Below are 24,124 nucleotides of genomic sequence, written 5' to 3'. Positions count from 1 at the left end.
TATATTTTTGGATTCTTCATTTTCCTTAAACTTGGGTTATGGCCTTTATCTTATGCGATTGTCTTTTTTTAATATTTTATATTCTATTTAAAATTTGATGAAAAATAATAGTTCTTACAGTGTTAGGGCATATAGGTAGAAATATCGATATAAATTACATCTAACTCTCTACCTACTATTAGATACTATGTCTACCGAATAATTATAAACGTAGGTTGTGTTTGTGTTGGTTGATTTAGATCACTGGTTCTCAACGAGGGCTATAACGTCCCCTGTGGAGGGGGTGGTAGAGGAGAACTGGGGCAGTGAACTTGATTCGGGTGATGAATATGTTTTGGGCAAAAGACGGGCCCCGAGGTTAGTTAAGGTTAAGTCGTGTTAACATAAAAACGTTGTACTTGTGCGACCTAAAAATAATACATAGGTACTTGCATGATGATCTATGTAAATAATAACCGTTAGTCACTAATAGGTACTATATTTTGAGCAATGCATGATCTTTGATTGTTTTCGATTTATAATTTTGGCGATTGTGCGTACCCATTATATTTTATTGTACTTAATAATTTTAATCAATCTTTTAAGTACACTGCGCCGTTTGACCAGATCCTGTTGTATTGGTGGTTTTCGTTAACGTTGTTACTATTTTCAATTTAATTAAAGAATATTCAGTCGGGAAAATCGGGAAAAACCCATACCAAAGGCGAAGAGTTAATACTATTATTTTTTTGTTCAACTATCAAAAATCAAGTTTACAAAAACAAATAAACGAGCGGCACTTCTTTCCGGGCAGTCACGGTGTCTGGGGAGAGAGGCCGCCATCCCCCACATGGGCATGGCAGAAACCCACGGGTGCCCACTAGAGATGCTGCCAAACGAACACACGTGTTCCATAACCTTAAGGTCCCAAAACCCTACAGTACCACAACCTACAGCTAATGGCCTCAGGTGCCGAAGCTTTAAAAAAAAAAAAATAAACAAAACAAAAAACAAATAAACCTAGCAATATAATTTTTTAAATAAAATAATAATAAATTGATAACATCATTAAGTTTTTCTTTCAAATGTATAATTCAATTGATTTACTACCACTATGTATAAATAAAAAAAGTATGAAGTATAAAATATAAAATATGAATGAAAACATGAGTTATTAGATCAAATAAAATAATTTTACAAATCATCAACTTCTTTCCTATCTTTCTTCTCATACCCTTAATTATAAAACTCTCACATAGTGGCTCGTTAAAAGTTGATTGCTACACGAGAAGGCGGTAACTGAAAAAAAAGGTTGAGAAACATTCATTTAGATTATGAAAACCATGTTGCTCAATAGGTAAGTACCTACCATTAGTTGTTTAAGCTCTCTATAAAACATTGTGTCTAATATTCTAATAACTTTTCCAAAAACCCCATCAATAGGTACACTTGATTTTACTATAGGACATTTAGTCGGTAATTTGTGAATGATCAGTGATCACTGAAGTTTTGTCACCTGAGATTATGACTTTGTCTGTTAAGTTAGGTTTCACTGTACAAGGAAAAATTCCATTAGATTGCCACTTAAAACATGCTTAATATTGGGTACAATAATAAAATATGAATACAAAAATACAATGTCGGTGCTGAGGTTGATCATCATTAAAACGAGTATTCAAAATCAAAACCGATCTGGCTGTAACCCTCAAAGATCAAGACATCAAAACATTGAAAATTGGTAATTATAAAAAAAATATATTTCTATAAATATTGGCAATATTATTAGTTAAGTATTGGTTATTACTGATAGACACTGACACATACGGTTTTTAAGGTAACTTAAACTATGTAGATAGGTAAGTTACTAACACAGTTTATTTTCAAAAACGAATAAGAAATGGCGCGATGTCAGGTTTAGCCAAAATAATATTGACCATTTCCGCCACACTCAGACTAAATAAATTCTGGACTTTAGAAACCAATGGTTTTAATTTGTATGCAATATTGTATAGGTAGGTATATGTAACTACAAAGTAATAGTGCTTACAATGTTTACATATGACTGCTTTGAAATTTGAAAATAATCACGAAAACCGTATAATAGCCGTCAATAATGACAATAAGTTTCCTTAAATTATATGATTATTTAAAAATGATCTATAATAATTTACTTGATTTAAATGATGTAATACTATTTTAAATTTCACAAAAAAATTGACAGTTATAAAATGCTCATAACTATTTAAATTAAAATATCAAAAAGAATTCTACCCGTGTCCCTGGATTATTATTAGTATTTTTGCCTTTAAATGTTATAATAGGTAAATTCACTCAAAAATTACAAAAACAGAGTAAAATGGATTAGGTATTCCAAACGTAACACTTGTTATGTTGTGCGTTAGTAAGAGGGAGACAACACATGAGGGTACGACGTTCAATTAAAATATGCTTATTTATTTTGTTATAAACTGCAGTTTAAAAATATACTCAAATACTAAGTTTAAACCTTTAGTTTTTGCCCTCCCTCACTACGAAGAAGTCGTACGAGGGATGTAATCTATTATTGTGTTTTTTTATATTACAATAAAATATGTAGATATTTGTACATACGTAGGTACTACGTATAATTATATATAACATAATTCTTAAGTCGTATTAAAAATTAAAATATTTGTAAAAGTGAAACATTTTCCATTTTATATTGTCATAAATATTGATAATAGGTATTAAAAATGAAATGTTATTATAAATGTAAACTGAATTAAAAACATGATGTAGCCTGTAGGTATTGGTATCCTATGTAAAGATTATAAGCTGCTCTATTAATCCTTGCAGTGGAAGCTTATGTTACGACCTACGTTCAAAACATTGCAGAACATATTATAATTTTTACTTTTTAAGGACTTATAGCTCATAATCATGTACACATAATATATTACGTATACTTAACATTTATATGTATTTCGTCCTGTATTATCATAGACTCTAACCATATAGGTATACCGTATACGTGTATTTAACTATATTTGATTACTTTACAAAATGTATACCTAATCTTTAATCCCTCGTCCTGCACTCCTACTACATATACGTGTGCCGATGTATAGTCTCGTTTCATCACTTGCCCCGTGTATTGGTAGTTGCTACTGGGTCATCGGTAAAGTAATAGTAAAATATATTATACTAACATTTTATTTAAATATATAGGCAGATAGGTACTTTAAATTGTACTGGGTCCTATCTAAAATCCTATCCAAATTCTTTTTGTTATTAATATGTCACTGATACACAGTAACAGTGGCGTAAACTGGGGGTCGCACGGGGTCGAAAACAAAAAATACCAGCTAAACTTGGCGGTGGATTGAAGGAGGTTGAAAATACTACCATAAATAAACATTATAAAATAAATATTTATTTTGCTGTACTGGATAATATTATAAACGATATGGGTGAAAGGTTTGAAGAAAATAATTTATATGTTTTAAACTGTATGCAAGACATACTCTTAAATGATATGCCAAATAATAATTCTTTTAAAGAAATAAATAAAATGTATGGTTTTGATGAGGATAATCTCAAAGCAGAAACAACAATTTTAAATAGAATGTATAAAACTGTACTTAAACAAAATAATGTGCAATCAAAAATCAATTTCATTGCATCAGAAAATTATAAAGCTGGATTCCCAGCATTAACAAGTTTGATACAATTATTTATTACTATACCAACTAACTCCGCATCATGCGAAAGAAGTTTCTCATGTTTACGTAGGTTAAAAACATATTTAAGAACCACAATGGGACAGTCAAGATTAAACAGTCTTGGAATCTTGCAAATTGAACGTGAAAGATCATATTTAATAGATAAAGATGAAGTAATAGACAAATTCAGTGCTGCCTCAGAATGTAGAGGCCGCCGATTACTACTGCAGTAGGTAAATGAAAAAAAACTAAGTAATATTTTAAATCTGTACCTTTAATATATATATAGGAATTATATATTATATATTATTATTATATATTCATTTTTTTAATCGGTTTTGCCCCGTATTCCCCTATATATATATTTATTATACCTATAGGTATTAGGTATTATATTATAAAAAAAATCTAAATGATAGCTGTTATTTAAAATATAAATTTTATAAAATAATATAATTGTTTTTTTTTTATGTATTCATTTATTGTTTAAGAAAATTATACATATTTTATTGACAGTAAGTAATTATATACCCTATTTATAGGTGTATAATGTATATACATAATATATACCAATTACCAATAGATCCAATATGTGTTAAAATAGTTTGTTGAATTCATGTACTGATTGTAATGTTAAATTTAGAATAAAATAAAACATTTTAGGGGGGTGTGTGGGGCTAATCCCCCCACAGTCTGTCCAACCTAGAAACTGATTGCAACCCTAACAATTTAGCCCAATTTACGCCACTGCACAGTAATAAAGATGGACATCGTTTTTATAGTTACACTACCACGTAACCGTCAGAAAATGTGAATATTTTTTAATGAATTATGTATAATAATTATTCGGGTGCGAATTTTAATGCCCTATGGGTACAACTTGGTTTTTTGCTATTGCCAACACTTTTTTCTTTGTATACATTTTTGTACTAATAGAAAAAATTGACAAAGTTAGGGTTCCTAAATTCTATTTTATAAATAGTCGCTGATAAGCGATACCTATTTTAACCATGTTCATTTTAAACTCAAGATGTTTCCGATATTTTTTACTATTTTTTTAAGTATCTAAATATTAACGCCTCAAGGGTATAAGTATAGTACAGATTCTGATAATGCATTAAAACACAAGGTAAAAAAAGTTTCTCACAAAACTAACAAGGATAAGTTATGATAAATATTAACTAGTACAATTTTTAATTATAGATGGCAAAGAATCGCAAACAATATCAATATTTGAAAATTTTTAAGATTGCGACAATATAGCGTATTCGTTGTTAGTTAGTTTCATACAATTTCGTTTTAAAAGTTAAGGATTTCTTGAATAAAAAGAGGGAACGGCTAATGATAATTTAGAAAGTAAATCTGGAGCATGAATATAGATAATTAATAATTTATAAATAAAGGTAATATCAAACTCAACTCGTCTTTCAGTTAAGGATTTTAATTTATATGGGTTCGCACTGCAACGAAATGAGCTCATTTTTAAAAATTTGTTTAGTACTTTATTTAATCGATTAATATAAGATATTTTATGGAGCTTATTGTTAATTTACTATTTGGACTATTTGCTATAGGCTACTTATGACTCATATAGATGACAGATCGTAGATAAGATATAAATAAACACTAATGTTTACTAAATAAGAAATTTAAATAAATACATTTTTCGTCAAATTGAAATAAAATATGATAACGAAGTTTTAAAAACGGATAATTACCTTTATTACTCATACATTTTAACTTACTCTAACTTTGTCAATTTTGGAATCACGCAAAAACTTCTACACCAATAGTCACCAAATATGTTTAAAACAAAAATAGTGTATCAAATCCCTGGCAAAAAATTGGCGTTCCCATTTAAACAATGTAAGTTATGTTGCGCATGCGCGTGCCTAAATTATAGTCTATTATCTCCCAAAAACAAAATTTCGATCTGAGGTCTTTCATCTAAAATATTTAGTGTTAACACTTGCCCGAACATACTAATTACTATAATACTGTATTCTGTATACATTTTAATATAATCTATCTGGACATGATGATTTTTTTTTTTAATAAGACATTCCTAGCCTAAGGCTATCTAAATCTAGGGATATTAGTTTATAATAATAGTTTTAACATTATAACGTGATAATTAATGATATTTATAAGTACTAAGGATAAGTTACATAGGTAATAAAATATACATAATAACTAGCTTACAATAAAAGATATTTACATATTTACAATAGTATAACTATAAGTAACAGAAGTCGTAGAGTGATCCGGAAGAAGTGCATGTGTAGGGTTAAGATTTGAGTGTTGGGAGGTGGCTTAGTGTAGAAGGTCGTGGGGACGACCTCGTTTTAATCGACGATGAGTTGGGTGGGTGAGGAGGTTATAGTGAATTGCACCTGATGAGTTTGGAAGAGAGCCGTGGAAATTATTTGCTAATGTTTTAATATGAGCTTTGATATCTTGAATTTGAAAGTCTTTGTGGAGATTTGCATTTCTGTCAAACCACGGAGCATTTGCAATTATTCTGAGGACTTTATTTTGAACAATTTGCATTTTTTTTTATGTGTGAGGATGCACAAATACCCCATACCGGGCAAGCGTAGGTAAGAATTGGGCGTATAATTTGTTTAAAAATTAGAAGAGAGCTTTTTTTTGAATAGTTGAATTTTTGTTCAGGATGGGATAAAGCATTGAGATGCGCTGGTATGCTTGGACATGATGATAAAATGTTTGTTTTAAAGACCGTTGTAATAATGGTATGTTAGGTAAAGCATAGGTATGAAAACATACGTAATAAAAATAATATTATGACGAAGCAATATAAATAATAACTGTTTAATTTTTATAATTTTTATTAGTGTTCTTAATTACACCAATAATTTACTGTCGGTTAATTTTTGTAACATTTTATCTATCCTTATGAAATGTATTAAAAAAATATTTTAAAAACAATAAAAGTTTAATTTTTAAGTTTTTTTTAAATATGAAACGAACTTTTGGTTTGGAAATCAATATTTAGGGACATTAAAAAAAATTCCATTTCCATTTAAATCTGCTCCTTAATAATTATTATTTTGGTTTTAAATAAATATATTGTATATTTTAATGCTAAAATGCTAAAATGCCTATATACTTTTACCTTATGCAGTGCTGCTGTGGGTACGCATACATGAAGCGTAATTTTGGATTATATAAATAAATTTACATCACATTTGTGGTAGAGAATTGTTGAATACTAATTTCATTCGATATTCTCACTTTCAATATTCTTTTTTAAAATTCTGTGTAACCCATATATATATATAATATAAATCGGATTTGTATTTTTGAATGATTAAATTACCGCACTGAATGTCTATTGGTATAATGTGCTCATTGCGATAATGCCAATATAATCATTGGTATGGCCCACGACATGTACCAATAATACAATTATACGAGCAATACGTATAAAAAGTCACTTAAATAATATTTATTAACAATCCTAAACGAAAAACCGTGGTTATCGATATCTTACAAATCGATATAGGTGACTTAGTTCATAGTAGTACTAGTATTATAATAAAGTATACCTATATTACTTATCAGCTATGATTATTTATTTAAGTAATATTAAGAAATAATTAACTCTAGAAGGCTTTGAGCAACATAACTGTCAACTGTAAGTAATCTTATAACTAGTAATTTATAATATATGTATACCAAAACTAAAGCTGGACAAGCTAACTAATTTTTTAATTTGTTGAGTTAAGTTAATACGGAAAAATGTAAATTAGGTTTAAAGTTTAAAGTAACTTTTAATTTTTAACATTTTAAACAAGAAGAAACTTAACAAATGTAGTTAAAGATCAGTTAAATCTTTTTTACCGAATTCTTACAATTTAAGCTACAGACCATAGCACTATAAGGCAATTCGATGAAAGTATATCCTATAAATACAAAAAAAAACAAAAATATGTAGGTAGGTAATAAAAATAATTCATGATATAGGTACCTATACGTATGTTATAAGATAAGTTGCCAGTAAAAATAATACATATAAGAGCAATTAACAGAAAAAACAGAAAGGGAGGCAATCCAATGATAAAACCGTAGCCCCTAGTTTACCATCTTTGGTCAGTTAATTTTTAAGAAATCATCTCTTTAAGCTCGTCAGACTGTTATTTAGTTCCTAGTGTTATTATTGTGAGGTTAAAAATGTATTTGTTTAAATGAGTGAGATTGTAATTTTCTATAGTAATGTATATCATATAATATGTATATTGTATTTAGATTGAACGTCATTTTGATTCCTATTGAAATAAATTCAGAAAAAGTCTATAAAGACCTGTGGGTATAAGCAATTTGATTTGAATACACATATTTTTTTCGAGGGCTTGGATTACCCAGGTATTTTATGTTTGATGGATTTCAATAAGAATCTTAGTTGTATTATCTTTATTAGATCATTTTAGGAAAGTTATTTTTAGCCTGTAGTTTAGGATATTTACTTCTTATATACTCTGCAGCTACTACGATATCAATAATGAACTAACAAACTGCAATATTATAGTTCTATAGGTAACAGGTAGGCACGGTGCGTTATAATAATAACACTATAATCTACCCTGCTGGTAGGTACTCGTGTCTGCATGTTAGTTGTTTTTTAACTCATATTTTAATTATGTTATTGCAAAACCATAGAATAGTAAGTATAATTTGTAGTTTAAAGGTTGTTAATTTGAAAGCTTATTTTAAATAGGTATTTATATGAGTGAACATTTATTTAAAATATATTTTAAAATAAGTATTAAAAGACTTAAGTATTATTTTAGATAGATACTTCTAAATACTTACTTGCCTTCTGCAGATCTCGGTATCCTGTTGAGTAAGTTTTTTTGTGTTTAATTATTTATTCCATTAATCAAGTGGACATACCATTTAAAATCACAAAGACGTACCATTCTGAATATATTCTTATATAATTTTTGCTTTAATTATTCCCTAAACGCATTTAAAATGTATTTGATGTACAAACAATGTAGGTACTTATTTATACATACATTTTTATGTTTTCACAAAATCGGTTGAGAAGTGTTTAAGTTTGACTGAAATGTCCATCGTAAATTTCAAAATCCTTTCTTGAATGTTCATTAAAAAAAATCGAGAGCCACTATTATTGAGATCTCAACTATCCTTTATTTTGAGTTGGACCAAATCACACACATTGAACATGATCTTATCGGAATCTGTCGAGTAGTTTTGGAGTGATAAACTCGTTGTATGCGTGATTTTTATACGTTAAGACGTATATTATACAAATGGTATGTAGGTATAGCCCACCTAAGGTAGGTATCGGGTAGAGTCATCATCGAGTCGCCGCCGACACTTATTTTCAGGCGCAACACGTAATACTATATATTATTTTATAACGTTTATCAAGAACATAAACAGGCCGATACGCGGTTGCCGGGGCGACGGCGCGCGATGTACCGCAGCCCAGGGCCTTATTTATTTGGCGCGCCGCCGCCACCAGTGGCATCGGGACCGGCGACACGCGCGCATACAACTGCACTGGCTCCGCACGGAATAGCACACAGTTCCGTCGCTGACCGGCGGCGTTGGGCATCGTGCGATCCACCCGCGGGCCGCGACGTCGGGGTGTGGGGGGTGGGGGCAACAGGTGCGCGGGATGCGGCGCCGAGACTACACCGACGGCGGCGAACCGCCGGACGCCTTGGACTGGGACCTGGACCTGAACCTGGAGCTGGAGCTCAAGGACGACCAGCAGTCCAGGCTGTACCGGTACCTGTCCGAAGGGCACAGGCCCAGGTACAGAAACGAACCGCCGAGGAGGGCGGCCACGGTCACGTTAGCCAACAGGTCAGTCGGGGTCTTGACGACTAAACAGAATATTTTATAATAATAATATTAAGTGTAGTAAAAATAAATCGTGATGATATTGTGCGGTTTTACTATGACATTATATGTTATCGTTGGGGTTGGGGTGCGCTTTGATAACTTTTCCTATTTTTTTCATTCTGACCATACCTAAGTCACAACAATAATGTTACAGCAATTCACACCTAATTGCATACATACATTCGTATCATTATTTCATGTAGATTGGCCATTGATACTTTATTTACTTCTTTACGTACATTTTATTTTTCATATTTTGGAATTTTTGTAGGTTTTGGGAATATAGGTACATAATTCAATGAAAATTAATAAAAAAAAAGGGTTTATTTTTATTAGACATGTATACTTAATATATTAAGTGAATTAATAGAATATTTAATAATAATAAATTCTCATATTTTGTTATATTTAATAAAATAATCACTGTATTAGTAAAACTAGTAAATAAATTTGGTTTGGTCAAGTACTCAAATGGTATCGCCATTCAATAGGCAATAGCAAGAGTTTATAAGGATTCTCATTTGTTTGAGTTTGAAAATAATTATTTTTTATTAATATTGAAAAAAGAAATATCAAATTAAAATTGTATTTTTTCATACTTTTAATGTTAAATATAATTTTATTTTTATTTTTAACTGCAGTTTTTGAAATGTTTAAGGTATATTTGCTTGAATTTCTTACAATTTTTATAATATTTCATGTCATGAAAATATAAAAATATCCTAACACTATACGTATCTATCATATTAATTGATATTATATGAACTCGAGTAGGTATATTATTATTTATTTATTTTATCGTTGAACACACATGAATTTCCTCACATAATAATCTTTTTTTTTTAAAAAGAAGATTACACTAACTGGCTCTTGATTTTAATAAGACTATTTGATTAATATGGCAGGTAATTAATTGAACATTTTTTCTTAGATTATTGTTCCTTTTATTTTTAATGTCGATATAGGTACTAATGAAAGTTGTTTTTTTTTAAACACACGTTTATTGTTCCTATTTGGGATATTTTTGCGAACTCCTATCCAAGGCTGTACACCAACCCCCCGAATATGTATTTTAATTACGGCTTTGCTTCAAATATACTATAGTATTGGCGAATGTATAAATTTTGTTTAGATAATTTAGATGTCTAATGTGCAATAAATAGTGATGCCTCGTGCTTGTTGCTTGATAATGAAAGAAAAAACAATCATAAATATTAAATACAATTTCATAAATTTGGATAATAATAATATGTGATTGATTCTCAGTCGGATTTTTATTATTTCCGTTTTTTCTTCTTTAAACTGTTGCCAGAGTGCCAGACCCGACCAGGGATTTATATTTTGTTTTATTTCTTGTAATTTCGTGTTTTGGTTTTAGCAGTGATTTTTCCAGATATTGTTTGTAGTTGATGTTGTATGTTATTTGTATGTCTATTATTGTACCGTATTTTTGTTTGAGAACATCAGATACTGCTGTACTTTTTATTGTTGGCCGGCTAAATAGTTTCCGTGTATTTTGCAATGGTCAAAATTCCGCAGAAGTTGGTCGTTCTTGTTTTTATTTTATTATGTTTTATAGTACCCACTTAAGTATAAAAATAATATAAGCACCCAATTATTTGATTATTTTGTGCAATTTTTTATAACTGTTAAGTTATTGAAATAATTAATTATACCAAGTATTTAATATCAATTCAATTTGACTCGATTAAATCAAACATATTATAGATATTAAACAAACAGTTAACGTTTAAATGGCATTTAAACATAAAAATATAATATATATTTATTTAGACAGTAGTCGCCTCTTATTCGGGACAAATTGAGTAGAAATCTGGATAAGCAATGTGTTTTTAGCGATAATGTTTGATTCAGTAGTATATTCTTTATAAAGTACTCTCCCGTCCCCCTAGTTTCGTTTAAAACCATACACAATATTTATTAGAAACGAATCGCAATCATCGCATATTATACATGAGTATTGAGTACAGTAAAATATTATGATTTAATTTAATATAAAGATATTTTTAATTTCTCAAATAATATTTATAAAAAAAATTGCAAAATATTAGTCAATCAATTCAAATTGAAAAATATGTATTATTTTTTGCTTCCGGAAAAAATATAATATAACTCATTTGCCTCATAAACTGCGTATAAATGTGTAGACACTAAGTAGTATAAAATATAGTATATGGTAATTGTTCAAACTATTTATGTCGACATTGTAAATTTTCATTAAGTATAACTGTACCTGTTTGGCTAGAATATAATATAATTATTCTATATGCCCTACTGTCCTTACTATTATAACTAATATTTACTCATGCGTATATGCTATATAACTATTATACGTTCAGACGTTCTTGTTTAGTAATAATTTTTATATTGGTACTTTATTTTAAATTGATATTTCATGTTATTTTATTTGCTTGTGAAATATTATACTTATTTTCAGTTGTTTTTCCAGAAAGCATTGCAAATATGTTTATGTTATTCTTATTTCTATGTTAGTGTACCTACTTAAGCTAGTTAATTCTAAATTTTAATGCCTGGTGAATTTTCAATTTGCATTTTAAGGTGTATTTTTGCTAACGGGGGGAACGCAAGAGATATGATGATTGAACTTTTCTTCCTCGGACGATGTCGGCGATAGGAAATACTGTTATAACTCAAAACAGTACTCCTATCGTCGTAGTATCTAAACGGAAATAAAAAAAGATACCTACATTTGACATAAATTATACTAATATTTATCAGTGAAAAGTGTCATATTAGGTTTGATATGTTTAGAATATACATTCAATATTAATAGATAATGATTTTTTGGTTAATATTACCACCAACATCACATCTTTTATGGTTATTAACGAATTTGTAAATTTGTTATTTTGAATAAATCGAACTTTTTTTTTTTGATCTTTTATTTTTCATGACAGTGCTAAATTGATTATGTCTTATGTCTAAGAAAAGAAAATCTAAAATGCATTGAGACTTTGTTAAACTGGTGTTAGGTCAGGCTTAGAGAGTATCATATTGTATTGAGAAAATTTAGATTTGTTAAAATGCATTTATTATTATTATTGAAATTAGTAAATATTTACAATTAGAAAATTTACTATAATATATTACTATTAAAACTGTTTTTTTACATTTTGTTGATATTTGTTAAAGTTTGGATCATTTCTATGATAAATATTACTAATACTATAATATTTATGTTGTCTGAACTTCTTTTTTTTACAAATACCAAGCTACTAAATTATTTTTGTAATGATTATATATTATTAAAAATATGTTTATCTTAAGTAACAAACTAAATACAAAAACTTATGAAGAACCTTGTATTAAATTATCTAATTTTTGACAGGGTAAAAATTATTTATCGGCAATAACTGAAAAAAAACTATACTAGCGTGTAGGCTATAACGCCTTCGAATGAATCAAAGAATCAAACAGATTCCCTGCTAGAAAAAATGTTGAAGTAGAAAATCGAAGCATTTTTACTGCCCCAAAAGGTAGTGATAAATTCAGAATCTAAAATTGATGACATTCATTTATGTTGCAAAAATAATTTTTACCTAAATAATTTGTTATTATTGTAATCAAGATTTTAAAATTCAGAGAGCCGTATTTATAAATATTGTTGTAAATTGCAATACAGTAGTATGTACTTACAATGCTTTAATGCATTAAACTAACTATATATGTTTAATGCATCCCACCGAGTTATTAAGTTATATTTACGTAGTAAATTCAGTTAATTTGAAAAATATTTTATGTAAATACATTTTATGTAAGAGTAAATATGCACATATTTATATAAAATTCATATTTTATAATATTATATACCAATACGTTTCTTCATTTCATATACATATGTAATAGTTATTCAACATATTTTATATTTTCTTAAATAAGATTTTCTTCAATATAGCCTTAGTATAGGATTTATCATATATTATAAATACATATAAAATAATGGAACTTGCATTTCAATGATACATTTTATAATCTTTTAAATAGTAATTTAACATTGTAAAAAAATATTTCCAGTTAATATAATGTATGGTGTCAACTCATTTTAATATGAAATTAATTTTAAAAAATTACAAAGTTTTAGTATTACTATACATTTTTAATTTAAATAATACATGTTATAATATATATAATATATTATACTGTATAGACATGATCTATTGTAAATATTTTGTATTTATTATCTTTACACTGTTACAAGCATTGTTGCATATCTGCAAGTTACAACCGTGATAATAACTTGTTGTTTGTATACTTTTAAATCTAAATTACTCTAATGTAATAGGATCGGGACTTTCAAGAAACGTCACCATACTACCTCTGTCTATAACCAACAGACACAAAGATGAATTTGAGTGATGCTTATATTATTGATTAATTATATTTAATCAATGCTTATATAATACGTATATATAGTATAATAGTATATGCAGTATATACATGAAATCAAGTTATCATTTTTGCAATCTATATATCGGCCTAATCGGTTCGCTGCATTGCACAATACTTTATCATATGGGGTAACACAATGATGATACTATTAGATACTTGTAAATGTACAATTGTCATTTATTGTTATTATATTAATAATAGGTACCCACCCAAGTGTCCGTTATTGTATATGTTTTTATTATATTATTCAAGTGAACTGTGAAGTAGGACGTAGGTACCTACTAAAGTTGAATACTGAATGGCAATATTGATTAGTTGCTAAGTAATTTATTGTTCGAATAATCACGGGAAATTGCATAAATACGATGAACGATAATACATAATCTCATAAATAATTGTAACAAACTTATAACTGGCTAAAACAGTTTAACGACTTAAGAATAGTTAAAATAGAGACAAATTATTGAAGTATGTATATATATATATTATAGAAAGTATTACGAAGTTAATCCTATAGTCTACAAGTGTTAAATTGTTCAAACAATTTCCCCAATCACTAAAAAATTATTGATATAACTACATAATGCAATATTATACAAAGGGTAATAAAAAAATCATCATTCATTTGTGTATGTTCATCAATTCCACAAAATTCACTGACTTTATAAAAATGTTTTACCCGCAAATCGATATCGTCTAAATGATTGTTGTCTATTTTTCCTGACGTACCTAATATCTGACCTTGGATTTTGTGTAATTAATGTGTATTTAAAGTCAGGCATATCCCGAGGAAGAATTTCCCGCAAAGTACCTATATATATTTTGATATTGGATTCCCTCAGTAGTTCCGATTACAAACATTAAAATTTAAAACAAGGTTACAAGTAGGTATTGACACTATAGATCTATTTTTACTACAAAAATTGGTTAGAACTATAAACTTTATAGACTCAGAAATTTTGTTAAATATATTATTATAGTGAAAGCAAACTATGTTTTCCGATTTCAACATAGCAACATTGATATAAACTTATTTAGTATAAATCGCTTGTAACATTAACATTTAACATAATATATAAGATACATATATACCTATATATTAGTTACAACGCACAATACTGGAAATAATAAAAACAACAATATCTTGTCTTTTTTCCTTGTATCCCCATCATCATCATAATGTGAATATGATAAGATAAGAATAATATTATTAATAATTATCTATTATGTATTCATTGCAAATTATATTTTAACCAATGAACAAAAACTCAAATATTGTTTATGATATATTTAAATATTTAATTGTTAATGCGTGATTTGTTTTTTTTTATTTGTATTAACCGTTAAAATTCAAAAAATCCTCTTATTATTTTCGAACCACACACGCGTTTCATGTCACAATAATATAATAGAGGTCAACTGATGCGCGACCGAAAACCACTCCAGAGTGTTGATTCTTTGTTGCAATATTTTTGCTTCCCCTAAAAAAGGGGTTTACACATTTTTTTATTCACATTATTCAAAATATTCCCCCGGCAGCTACTATAACAATAGAACATTTCTTTGGTCGACTGGATTGGTAGTGGTGAGTGGACAACAATAAAAATCTCCCTCATATTCGTTCACGAATACAACTTTTTTTTCTCTTGAATTGGATATCGAATATTAAAATTATTTCGGGAAGTTCATTTTTTGTTTATTAATTTTTTCAATTTAAGTTGTAGTTATTGGAAAAAAAAACAAGAAGAATATTGAATACAAATTATCTAAACAAAACTCATATAATGTAAGAACGTGACATGGTAAATCACGTTTTTAATTTAGACGATGAAACGTGGTTTTATTTGACGAAACGCGAATTGAGGAGTGAAACCCTTGAGGGCTTACTTCTTTTGTAAAGCCAATGCCAATCAGAGGAAGTTTTCATTTTCAAGGAGATGTTTGTACACGCAGCAGCAAGTAATCAAATATAGACAGGAGAAACCAAACAATTGAGTACTCGACAAAGATTTAAGATAATGTCTGTAAAATAGTTATTTGTAATAGTTGTATTATACAGGTATCTAGTCGTGCACCATAATGGAGGTTTTCTACCTTTTTTAAGAAATATAAGCTATTATCGATAAAAAAAAATTGTCCATATGTCAGTAGGTACTAGTTTTGTGATTAGCTTTATCTTATTATGCAATCAAAGATAATAAATTAAAATGTATCATTAGTATTGTCGTATTGATAATAACTATATTAAATATTTTAATTTATCGTCTCTGCTATCACTATCCTGTAATATAATTATAATCCTTCATGTCTATACCATCGCGATCGAATTTTAATGATTGAAAATTTGATGTCAGTTTTTCACAGTTCCATGTACAAATTCTATTCAACAATACAACTCTTATTGTAATAGTCTATACTCTATACCTATAGATACTAACTCAGTGTAACAATTTATACTATGCTAATTTAAAAATTGAATTTTTTTTTATTTCACTATTCTGTGTTTGTTTTAAGCAAAGTATAAAAATTAATAAAAAATTATGGCTACACATTTGTGTTATAATACTACGCTGAAAAAATGTAAGTTATTATGGTAGACTATGATAATATATGATAATTAATAACTCAGGTAGATACAACAGATATTTTTATGCTATTATGAATTTTCAAAACTATTATATTATGATGGTGATTTCATTATAGTTCAATAGAATGAATAATCAAATAATATACCCTTGCAGTATATATAGCCACGTGCTAAAACTGAATTAATTCAAAATCCATTAGGGTACTCTACGTCTCTATGTTACCGGAGGGTCCAGTTTTGTAGTATTTTTGAAGGGTCAGATCAAAAGAAAAAAATGTATAAATAATAACAATAATAATGATAGTGAAAAACTAACCGAGTTTTAATTCATATTAAACTGTAACGACAATTTAGGACAATCGATCACTACTACAAAAAATGTAAAACCATACAATTAAGCGATTACCCTTCTCTTATATAAAAAGTTTAGTTTTGTCATTGCATTTTTTTTTATATTTCATCATCGCTGATTCAGAAGCCATTTATCAAAATCAGTATTTTACATTTGATTCGGATGTGAAAATTAACAAAGAAGTTGAGTAAAAAAAATTGTGCAAATAATTGTATCCCCCTTCCGCCACCAATGTATTGATGCCAGGTGACAATGATAGACGACATGCAAAATTGTAATTTTTTTTTGCTAACGAACTATTTCTATTGTTAATATAAGCTATATGTAGATGATAAACATTTGAAGAACTTATTAAATATTAAATAAAATGTTGAAAACATTTTTTGAAATTTTAAACTGAATAGTTAATTCTGAAAAGAATCATAATAATTAATTGTGAAACAATTATACTTATTCTCAAATTATATTGAATTGAAAAATAAATAGGTAAATGTAATATTATATAGTTACCTATATTAAGTATAAGTATGTCGATTCGTCTATTTTTTTATTTTTGTAATATAAAGTATCACCATTATTTCCACAAAAAAATTTTCAGTAGGTAGCATGGGTAAAATGGTTTAATGGTTTAATTTTAATAGATTTTTAAATTGTATAAAGTTTGTATATAGTTTCGAACAAAAACCTTAAATTGTAAGACTTAAATTGAGTTCAATCATTTTTAATAAATAAGTCCATAGGCTATGGCATTTGTGTTATGCGCAGATATGGTTTGTCAGTCTCTATTCATAAAGATATCTGATATTATAAAATTTAACTATATTGCTTTAAATAGGGAACTTATTACTACTGTGGTTGAACTAAATTTCTATAAAAAAAATTTAGTATCTATTATATAAAATAAAATCCAATCTAATGTTACTTAATCCTAATGCAAAATGCAAATCCACAGTTTTTGACCAATTGTTACCAAACATTGCACACAATATATTATTTGGGCTCTTGGACGGGTCGTAGGATACTTTTCATCCCGGAATTCAACCCCTAAAGGTTACCTCACACGTGGATTTTGTTTCGGCTTACTCGGCCATTGCAGGTTATATACTTGATATAAATATATATCTAATTTAAATGTTAATTTGTACATTTACACACCTTTTTTGTACATCCCTTTCGGGAAAATCTCTAAAGGTGGTATAGATTGATTTGGGAAAAACTTACATTTCTATACATGGTTTCAATCAAGTACTTATATGTCGCCTCTTCTAGGGTAGGCAAGCTTAAACATTTGTACATAAATTCTACTAACAACTTTACAAAAATATCGTTTGCAGCTTTGGAAAATTGACTCTTTTGCAATTAAATACGATCTAATTATAATTAATTTATGTCGAGTATCACAAATGAAAATTGTTCAAATTTTATACTCGTGATTTTTAAACGTATATGATTAAATGTAATGTTGCTGCACACTCACAGATACATTTGACTATATCCGTATGTGTGTTGTTCCGTTCGTTCAGTTATGGATTCAAAACGAGTGCACCTACTTTGATGGGGTTCCCACTTTTATTGAATTACATATTTCATTATAGCAAAACAAAAAACGATGGATCGAACACAGACAGATTAATTTCGAGTTTCCGAATAGAGTCGGGTAATTCAGCTAGTAAATTTTTATAGTAGGTACATATAATTACTGTTATAATATTATTATATCATATATTATTATTATTAACTTATAGGTCAATACCATTATAGAACGATGTAATTGGGACAGTTTCAGCTTAAAATTATGTCCTGAATATGAAATGCCAATGAAAAAATTTGGTGGAAATTTCAAGTATGTTCATGTGCAAAAGTTAGTTCTGTGTAAAAGTTCTAATTTTTTTGTCAACAAAAGTTCTTGGATTCATTTAGTTTTTACTCCCAGAGTTACTACTAAGTACCAACTAAATTTACATACTCACCAGATAATATGCTTAAGTAGAAAATCGAAAGTGAAAATCGAAGCATTTTTCTACTATAGTAAGAAGTACAGCCATATACAGGCATTAAAAAAATCACACACTACATCAATCATAGAAATCATCATCGCTCCGCTTAGAATCTAAAATTGTACGGTTTTTTGAGACGAAATTGAAATACTAAGTTACAAACTTTTATAAAATAAATAGTAAGCTTATATTTTTGATATTTTTTAGTATTGGTAAGACAACTTCTAAGAGGAATAATCTAATTGTAAGGTTTTAGAAAAATAAAGAAACAAAGTTGAAAACTTCAAGTAACTATAAATAGCACAAATTAGCCAAAATATTTTGAAAATTATGTCATAATAAGAATATTAATCTGTACTGCTATTATTTTTGAATTTATAAAAGAAAAAAAAGAAATACGATTATGTCAAAAACTGGTGTCTTGTAAATATTCCCGTCTTCGGTAATACTATTTTGTTTAGTTATTCCTGATTATTTAATACGAGTCTATTTTTGTCTCCCTTATACGTATTGATCAAATTTTCTTTCCAAAACTCCCTCAAAGTTTAAGATTAAAGCTTTTTGCTCCTCTTAGAGACTGAAAGTAACGCAAAAAATAAATAAATAAAAACAAGATCCCACATAGCTCCGCTCAGAATGTAAAATAGAATAACTTTTTATTAGAATATATTTGGGAATTCAAGAAGTTAGAATTATTTTCAGTAGGTACTTATTTATACTTAAATATATTGGTATTTAAAATAATAATTGTGCGTTTATTATCTGTAACGCCTTTAATGTCTTAAAGTAACTATATGTTAGTTACCTACCATTTATCTATTGACTTAAAGTCAGCCAGATTGATTAAATATTTATTTTACTATAAACACAAATCAATCAATCTTCAGTAATTTTAATAAATCATAATTTTGAATCTGAATAGCAAACATCGGCTAATATTTCTGATAATATGGTGTAGGTAGGCGATAGTTAAAAAGTTGTATGGAAAAATATATATTAGGACGTAGTGTTTGTTGCATAATATCTTTCGATGAAAAAGTGAGATAGAAAAAAGTACCACAAAGCACAGGTGCTTTAACATGATTAATGAACAACCCATATTATAATATCGTAGGCAGATATATTATACGAGTAAATAGAAAAAAATATGATTTTTAATGTATAAACCAAAAAATAAAATAGTGATTATATTTTTTCATCCGTGTGATTTTTAATTTCTTTAAAATTAAATACAAATCATTGATACATCAGCCGATTTTAATGAAATGTGATAAAATGAATAAACTTAATTAAATTATATATTATTATGTATACCTATGTATGCATTATACCTACACGAATTAAGGGTAGTAAAACATATTGTGAGATAAGATGAGCGGGGTATACAATGCTCGGGAAAGTGTTAATACAAATCTAAGTAAAAATTGTCGTACAGTAAAATTATATACTCCATAGGGCAACTTCCCTTATGCCCACACTAAGTTTTACGTGAGTTATGAGGATTACCATGGTCCGAATTTTAATGAGGTTAAAACAGGAACCGGAATGTGCACAGAATATACCCTTGCTTATGTTTGGACTGTCACAAAACAAACAGCCCGCCCCACTTCGCATTAAAAATACATAAATAAAAAATTTCTCCCCGGTATTTATACTATTATTACAGTGTATTTGTAATTAAACCCCCACTGGATTGCTCACGACACTTATGATTATTATTTTTCGGGCATAAATCATAAACCTTAACAATAGTAACAGCTTGGACGCACCCTCGGTTTGTTGACAATGAAAGGGCGAAACTAGAATTTTATTCTAGTCACTTTGAATATCATATTAACGGATTTTATGCAAACAATAAGCAAAAGGAGTGGTCACGGGTATTTATGGTCATATCATTACAGTTCAGTGTCCATACGTTTAGACTATAAAATATTATTATTATTATTATTATACATTATACATTATAATATTTACTATACAAGTTTATTAGACTGTTTTGACAATAATATAATGCCTTCCTATAAACTATATTATTTCTTAATTCTCGCAAATATATTTTGTGAAGTATCTTCCAGAAAGACACATTTCCACCGATAATATAATATATATATATATTATCTACTGCTATATTTTATCCGTTTTGTGCTAATTATTGTTGAATCCCTGAATCACTGACTATTTATGAGGTTAATTTCAGAATTATTTTACTGTTCTCATTAATAATTAAAATGTATTTATGAAGGTACCTTATTGTTTTCTTATTGATATATTTTTATAAGAAATTACGCTATTGGGCTTGCATAGAAATAGTTTATGGGAAAGGTTTAAAAAGTAATGCTTATTTGTATCTTCATGTTTAATTAAATTTGAAAAAATGCATCTATCCAATATCTCCTGTACCAATTTATTTTATCATTCTGAAAAAATACATTGAATTTTAATTGGTAACTAAATTAAAAAAATATAATAAAGATTTATTCAGGTTGAATATATCCTTCTCCACCAAAATCAATTTCAATATTTGCAGGGTTATAATATCGGTAACATTTTAGAAGTCCATATTTTTCAATTAACTTTTCTAATTAACTATCTAAAACTATAAGTATTTGATTTAAGTGTCTTAAACATATTTTTATATAGGTAATTTCAAATTTTAATATTTTTGAACTTTTACAATTATTTATGAAGGAAATTGTATATAATTGTTTTTACTAAACATCGTATCCAATCATTTGTTTGAACATATGAAACTTATTGGTGTTTATTTTAGTTTACATTTATGGATAACCGCTAACCAACAAATTATACTCAAATTGTATATTAATTGTATTCAATATGACTTGAATAATATAAAATAATTAACTAATAATTCGGAAAATTAATACCGCCTATGTTAATATTATTCATTAATAAATACATATTACGTAAGTAATTATTTCTGTTAAGTAAATTAAAATATAGACATAACTTCTCATGAACGCTAAAACAAATTAAGAACAAACTATTTTTTAATGTTTGTCCTTATACATAGACACCTAGTCCAATGCTCTTATATAATTATAATACATGGCATTAAATATTATAGGTGTCTTATAATATAGGTCTTTTCATCAGATTTGTACTCGTCATTTCAAGATGCAATTTCCATTAAATCTTTGTACGAACAAGTTAAATATTTATAAATTTGTATGAATAGAAAGAATAAGATAAATACAGTATAAATTGTTGATAAGAAACAAAATAAACAATACACTCGTGAAAAGGATTATATGTATAAAAAAAAATAATATAAAAAATAATGAAAAAGCAGCCTGAGTACAGAGGTCGTGCACTTGTCTTACATCGTTCAATTCTGCGCAGTATACAGTGTACTCTTAATTCTTGTTGTATATTTTAAAAAGCAATGATAAATTATCACAGTGTTGATATCGCAAAAATATTTTCCCAGGGATTCTGAGCAAGCACATAAATAATGTATGAATGATGAATTTCAAAATTTGTTACATATTTTAGTGCATTCTATATGTTTGGTTGAAATAATTTTAGTAAAAAATATCCATAGTATTTATTATTGCCATATTATATAGTTATTATAATAATATTTTATGATACATTATTGTTATTAATTTTAAGTCAATGTCGATATACAGTAGAACAGTGTACCTAAAGAGTCTACAATGGCCAGTGGTATAAATAGTTTAAATATTTTGAAAATTACATTATGTAAATAAAAACTAATATTATATATATATGTAATGGAAAAAGTTTCAAGTCCCAACAGATTAATTATTTTTTAATTACAACAAAATATTTAAAACTACAATTGTTATTATTTTTCGTGTAACTATCAAATGTTGAACTTCAAATGTCTGTAAAAAAAATGTTCTATGTGTATTTTTGAAATTTTTGAAAAAACGTTAGAAAAACTTACGAGGAACAATGTCTCTTAAATTGTCAAGCATTTTTACAAACACCTTAAAAATGTGTTAATGCATAATTCCGAAAAAAATTTTTAAGTAGAAAATTTAAAATATTTTCAAATAACACAAAATAATCTAAAATATTTTTATAGTCAAATATCATGTCTAGAAAATGTCAATAAAAAATGTTTGATAGACAATTACAAGTCCATACGTTTATTCAATTTTTCAATTACAATAAATTTGATTTTGTCCAAAACTTGATTTCGAGTATCTCATTATTCTGTATATAAATACTTTTTATTTTTCTCAATTATATTGAAAAGTAGGTACTACGAATTTTTTTATTTCATCCCTTTTTTTATTGTCTCATTGCCACATACGGGCTGACCGTTTTCACATTACTGAGCCCCTTATTTTTTATCCCTCACATCATTTACGTGAATACTGAACACATCATTGTAAAACCAATATAAATACATCGCTCCATTCGTTCGAATCTAAAATTATATTGCTATAAAGTTGATAAACCTATTCTTATTGCATTTGAGATTTTATAAAGTAGGTATAAATAGTTTTAACGTATTATTGCATTAAAAAATATATCTATTCCAAAAATCATTAAACTAATCAATATTTGTTTTTTATTATCGTGTGCTCATTTTTTATTAAGACATCAAGTTATAGTTGTGTCTATTTATAAGCATTACACGTATAAGTACATTAGGTACTGTACACAATAATTATTTCATAGTATAAGTAACTAAGTAAATAGTAGGTATCTACTTAATACATTGTTTTTTTGAATCTCTCCTGCCCCCCCTCCAAAAAAAAAAAAATCCCGAATTAGAATTGCTTTGCACAGATATCAAGTGTAGATAAGTTGGCTTGAAAATATATTTCAACTAATATTTAATATAATTTTGTATCGAACCTTACATCTTAAAATGTATTAAAAAAAAAATGAATACTTAATGTTTCTATGTTGGATTTGCTTGAATTAAGATAACAAAAACTAAAAATCAAACAACAAAATATTTTGTAGATATGCTGTCTATCACTATAAGTAGCATGATTTCTAGTTAAAAATAGGAAATATTTTAACTCTTGTGGAGGATTTTATCTCATGAATTCATTTTAGGTCATTTTGGACAGTTAAAATTAATTTTATTATTGCAATACGGGTTCCAATAAGTGTGGTTCTATGAATATCTACTGCACTATAGAAGTAGACATTTAGTGTTATTTTTCCTGCTTTT

The 24,124-nt window shown here is 27.7% G+C and overlaps 1 protein-coding gene across 1 annotated transcript in view; it reads left to right on the top strand.

Moving 5' to 3' along the window:
• The first annotated feature begins 9,333 nt into the window (after nt 1-9,333).
• Nucleotides 9,334-24,124, top strand: part of LOC111031228 (rap1 GTPase-activating protein 1) — a 159,658-nt gene continuing 144,867 nt past the window's right edge. The window contains exon 1 of the mRNA XM_022311088.1: nt 9,334-9,539. Coding sequence (XP_022166780.1) covers nt 9,349-9,539 — 191 coding nt within the window. The 5' untranslated portion in view covers nt 9,334-9,348. The remainder of the gene's footprint in view (nt 9,540-24,124) is intronic.

This window comes from Myzus persicae, unplaced genomic scaffold (assembly GCF_001856785.1).
Source record: "Myzus persicae strain clone G006 unplaced genomic scaffold, MPER_G0061.0, whole genome shotgun sequence".
NCBI lineage: Eukaryota > Metazoa > Arthropoda > Insecta > Hemiptera > Aphididae > Myzus > Myzus persicae.
The sequence above is the reverse complement of the archived record's forward strand: the minus strand, read 5'-3'. Positions and strand labels throughout refer to the sequence as shown.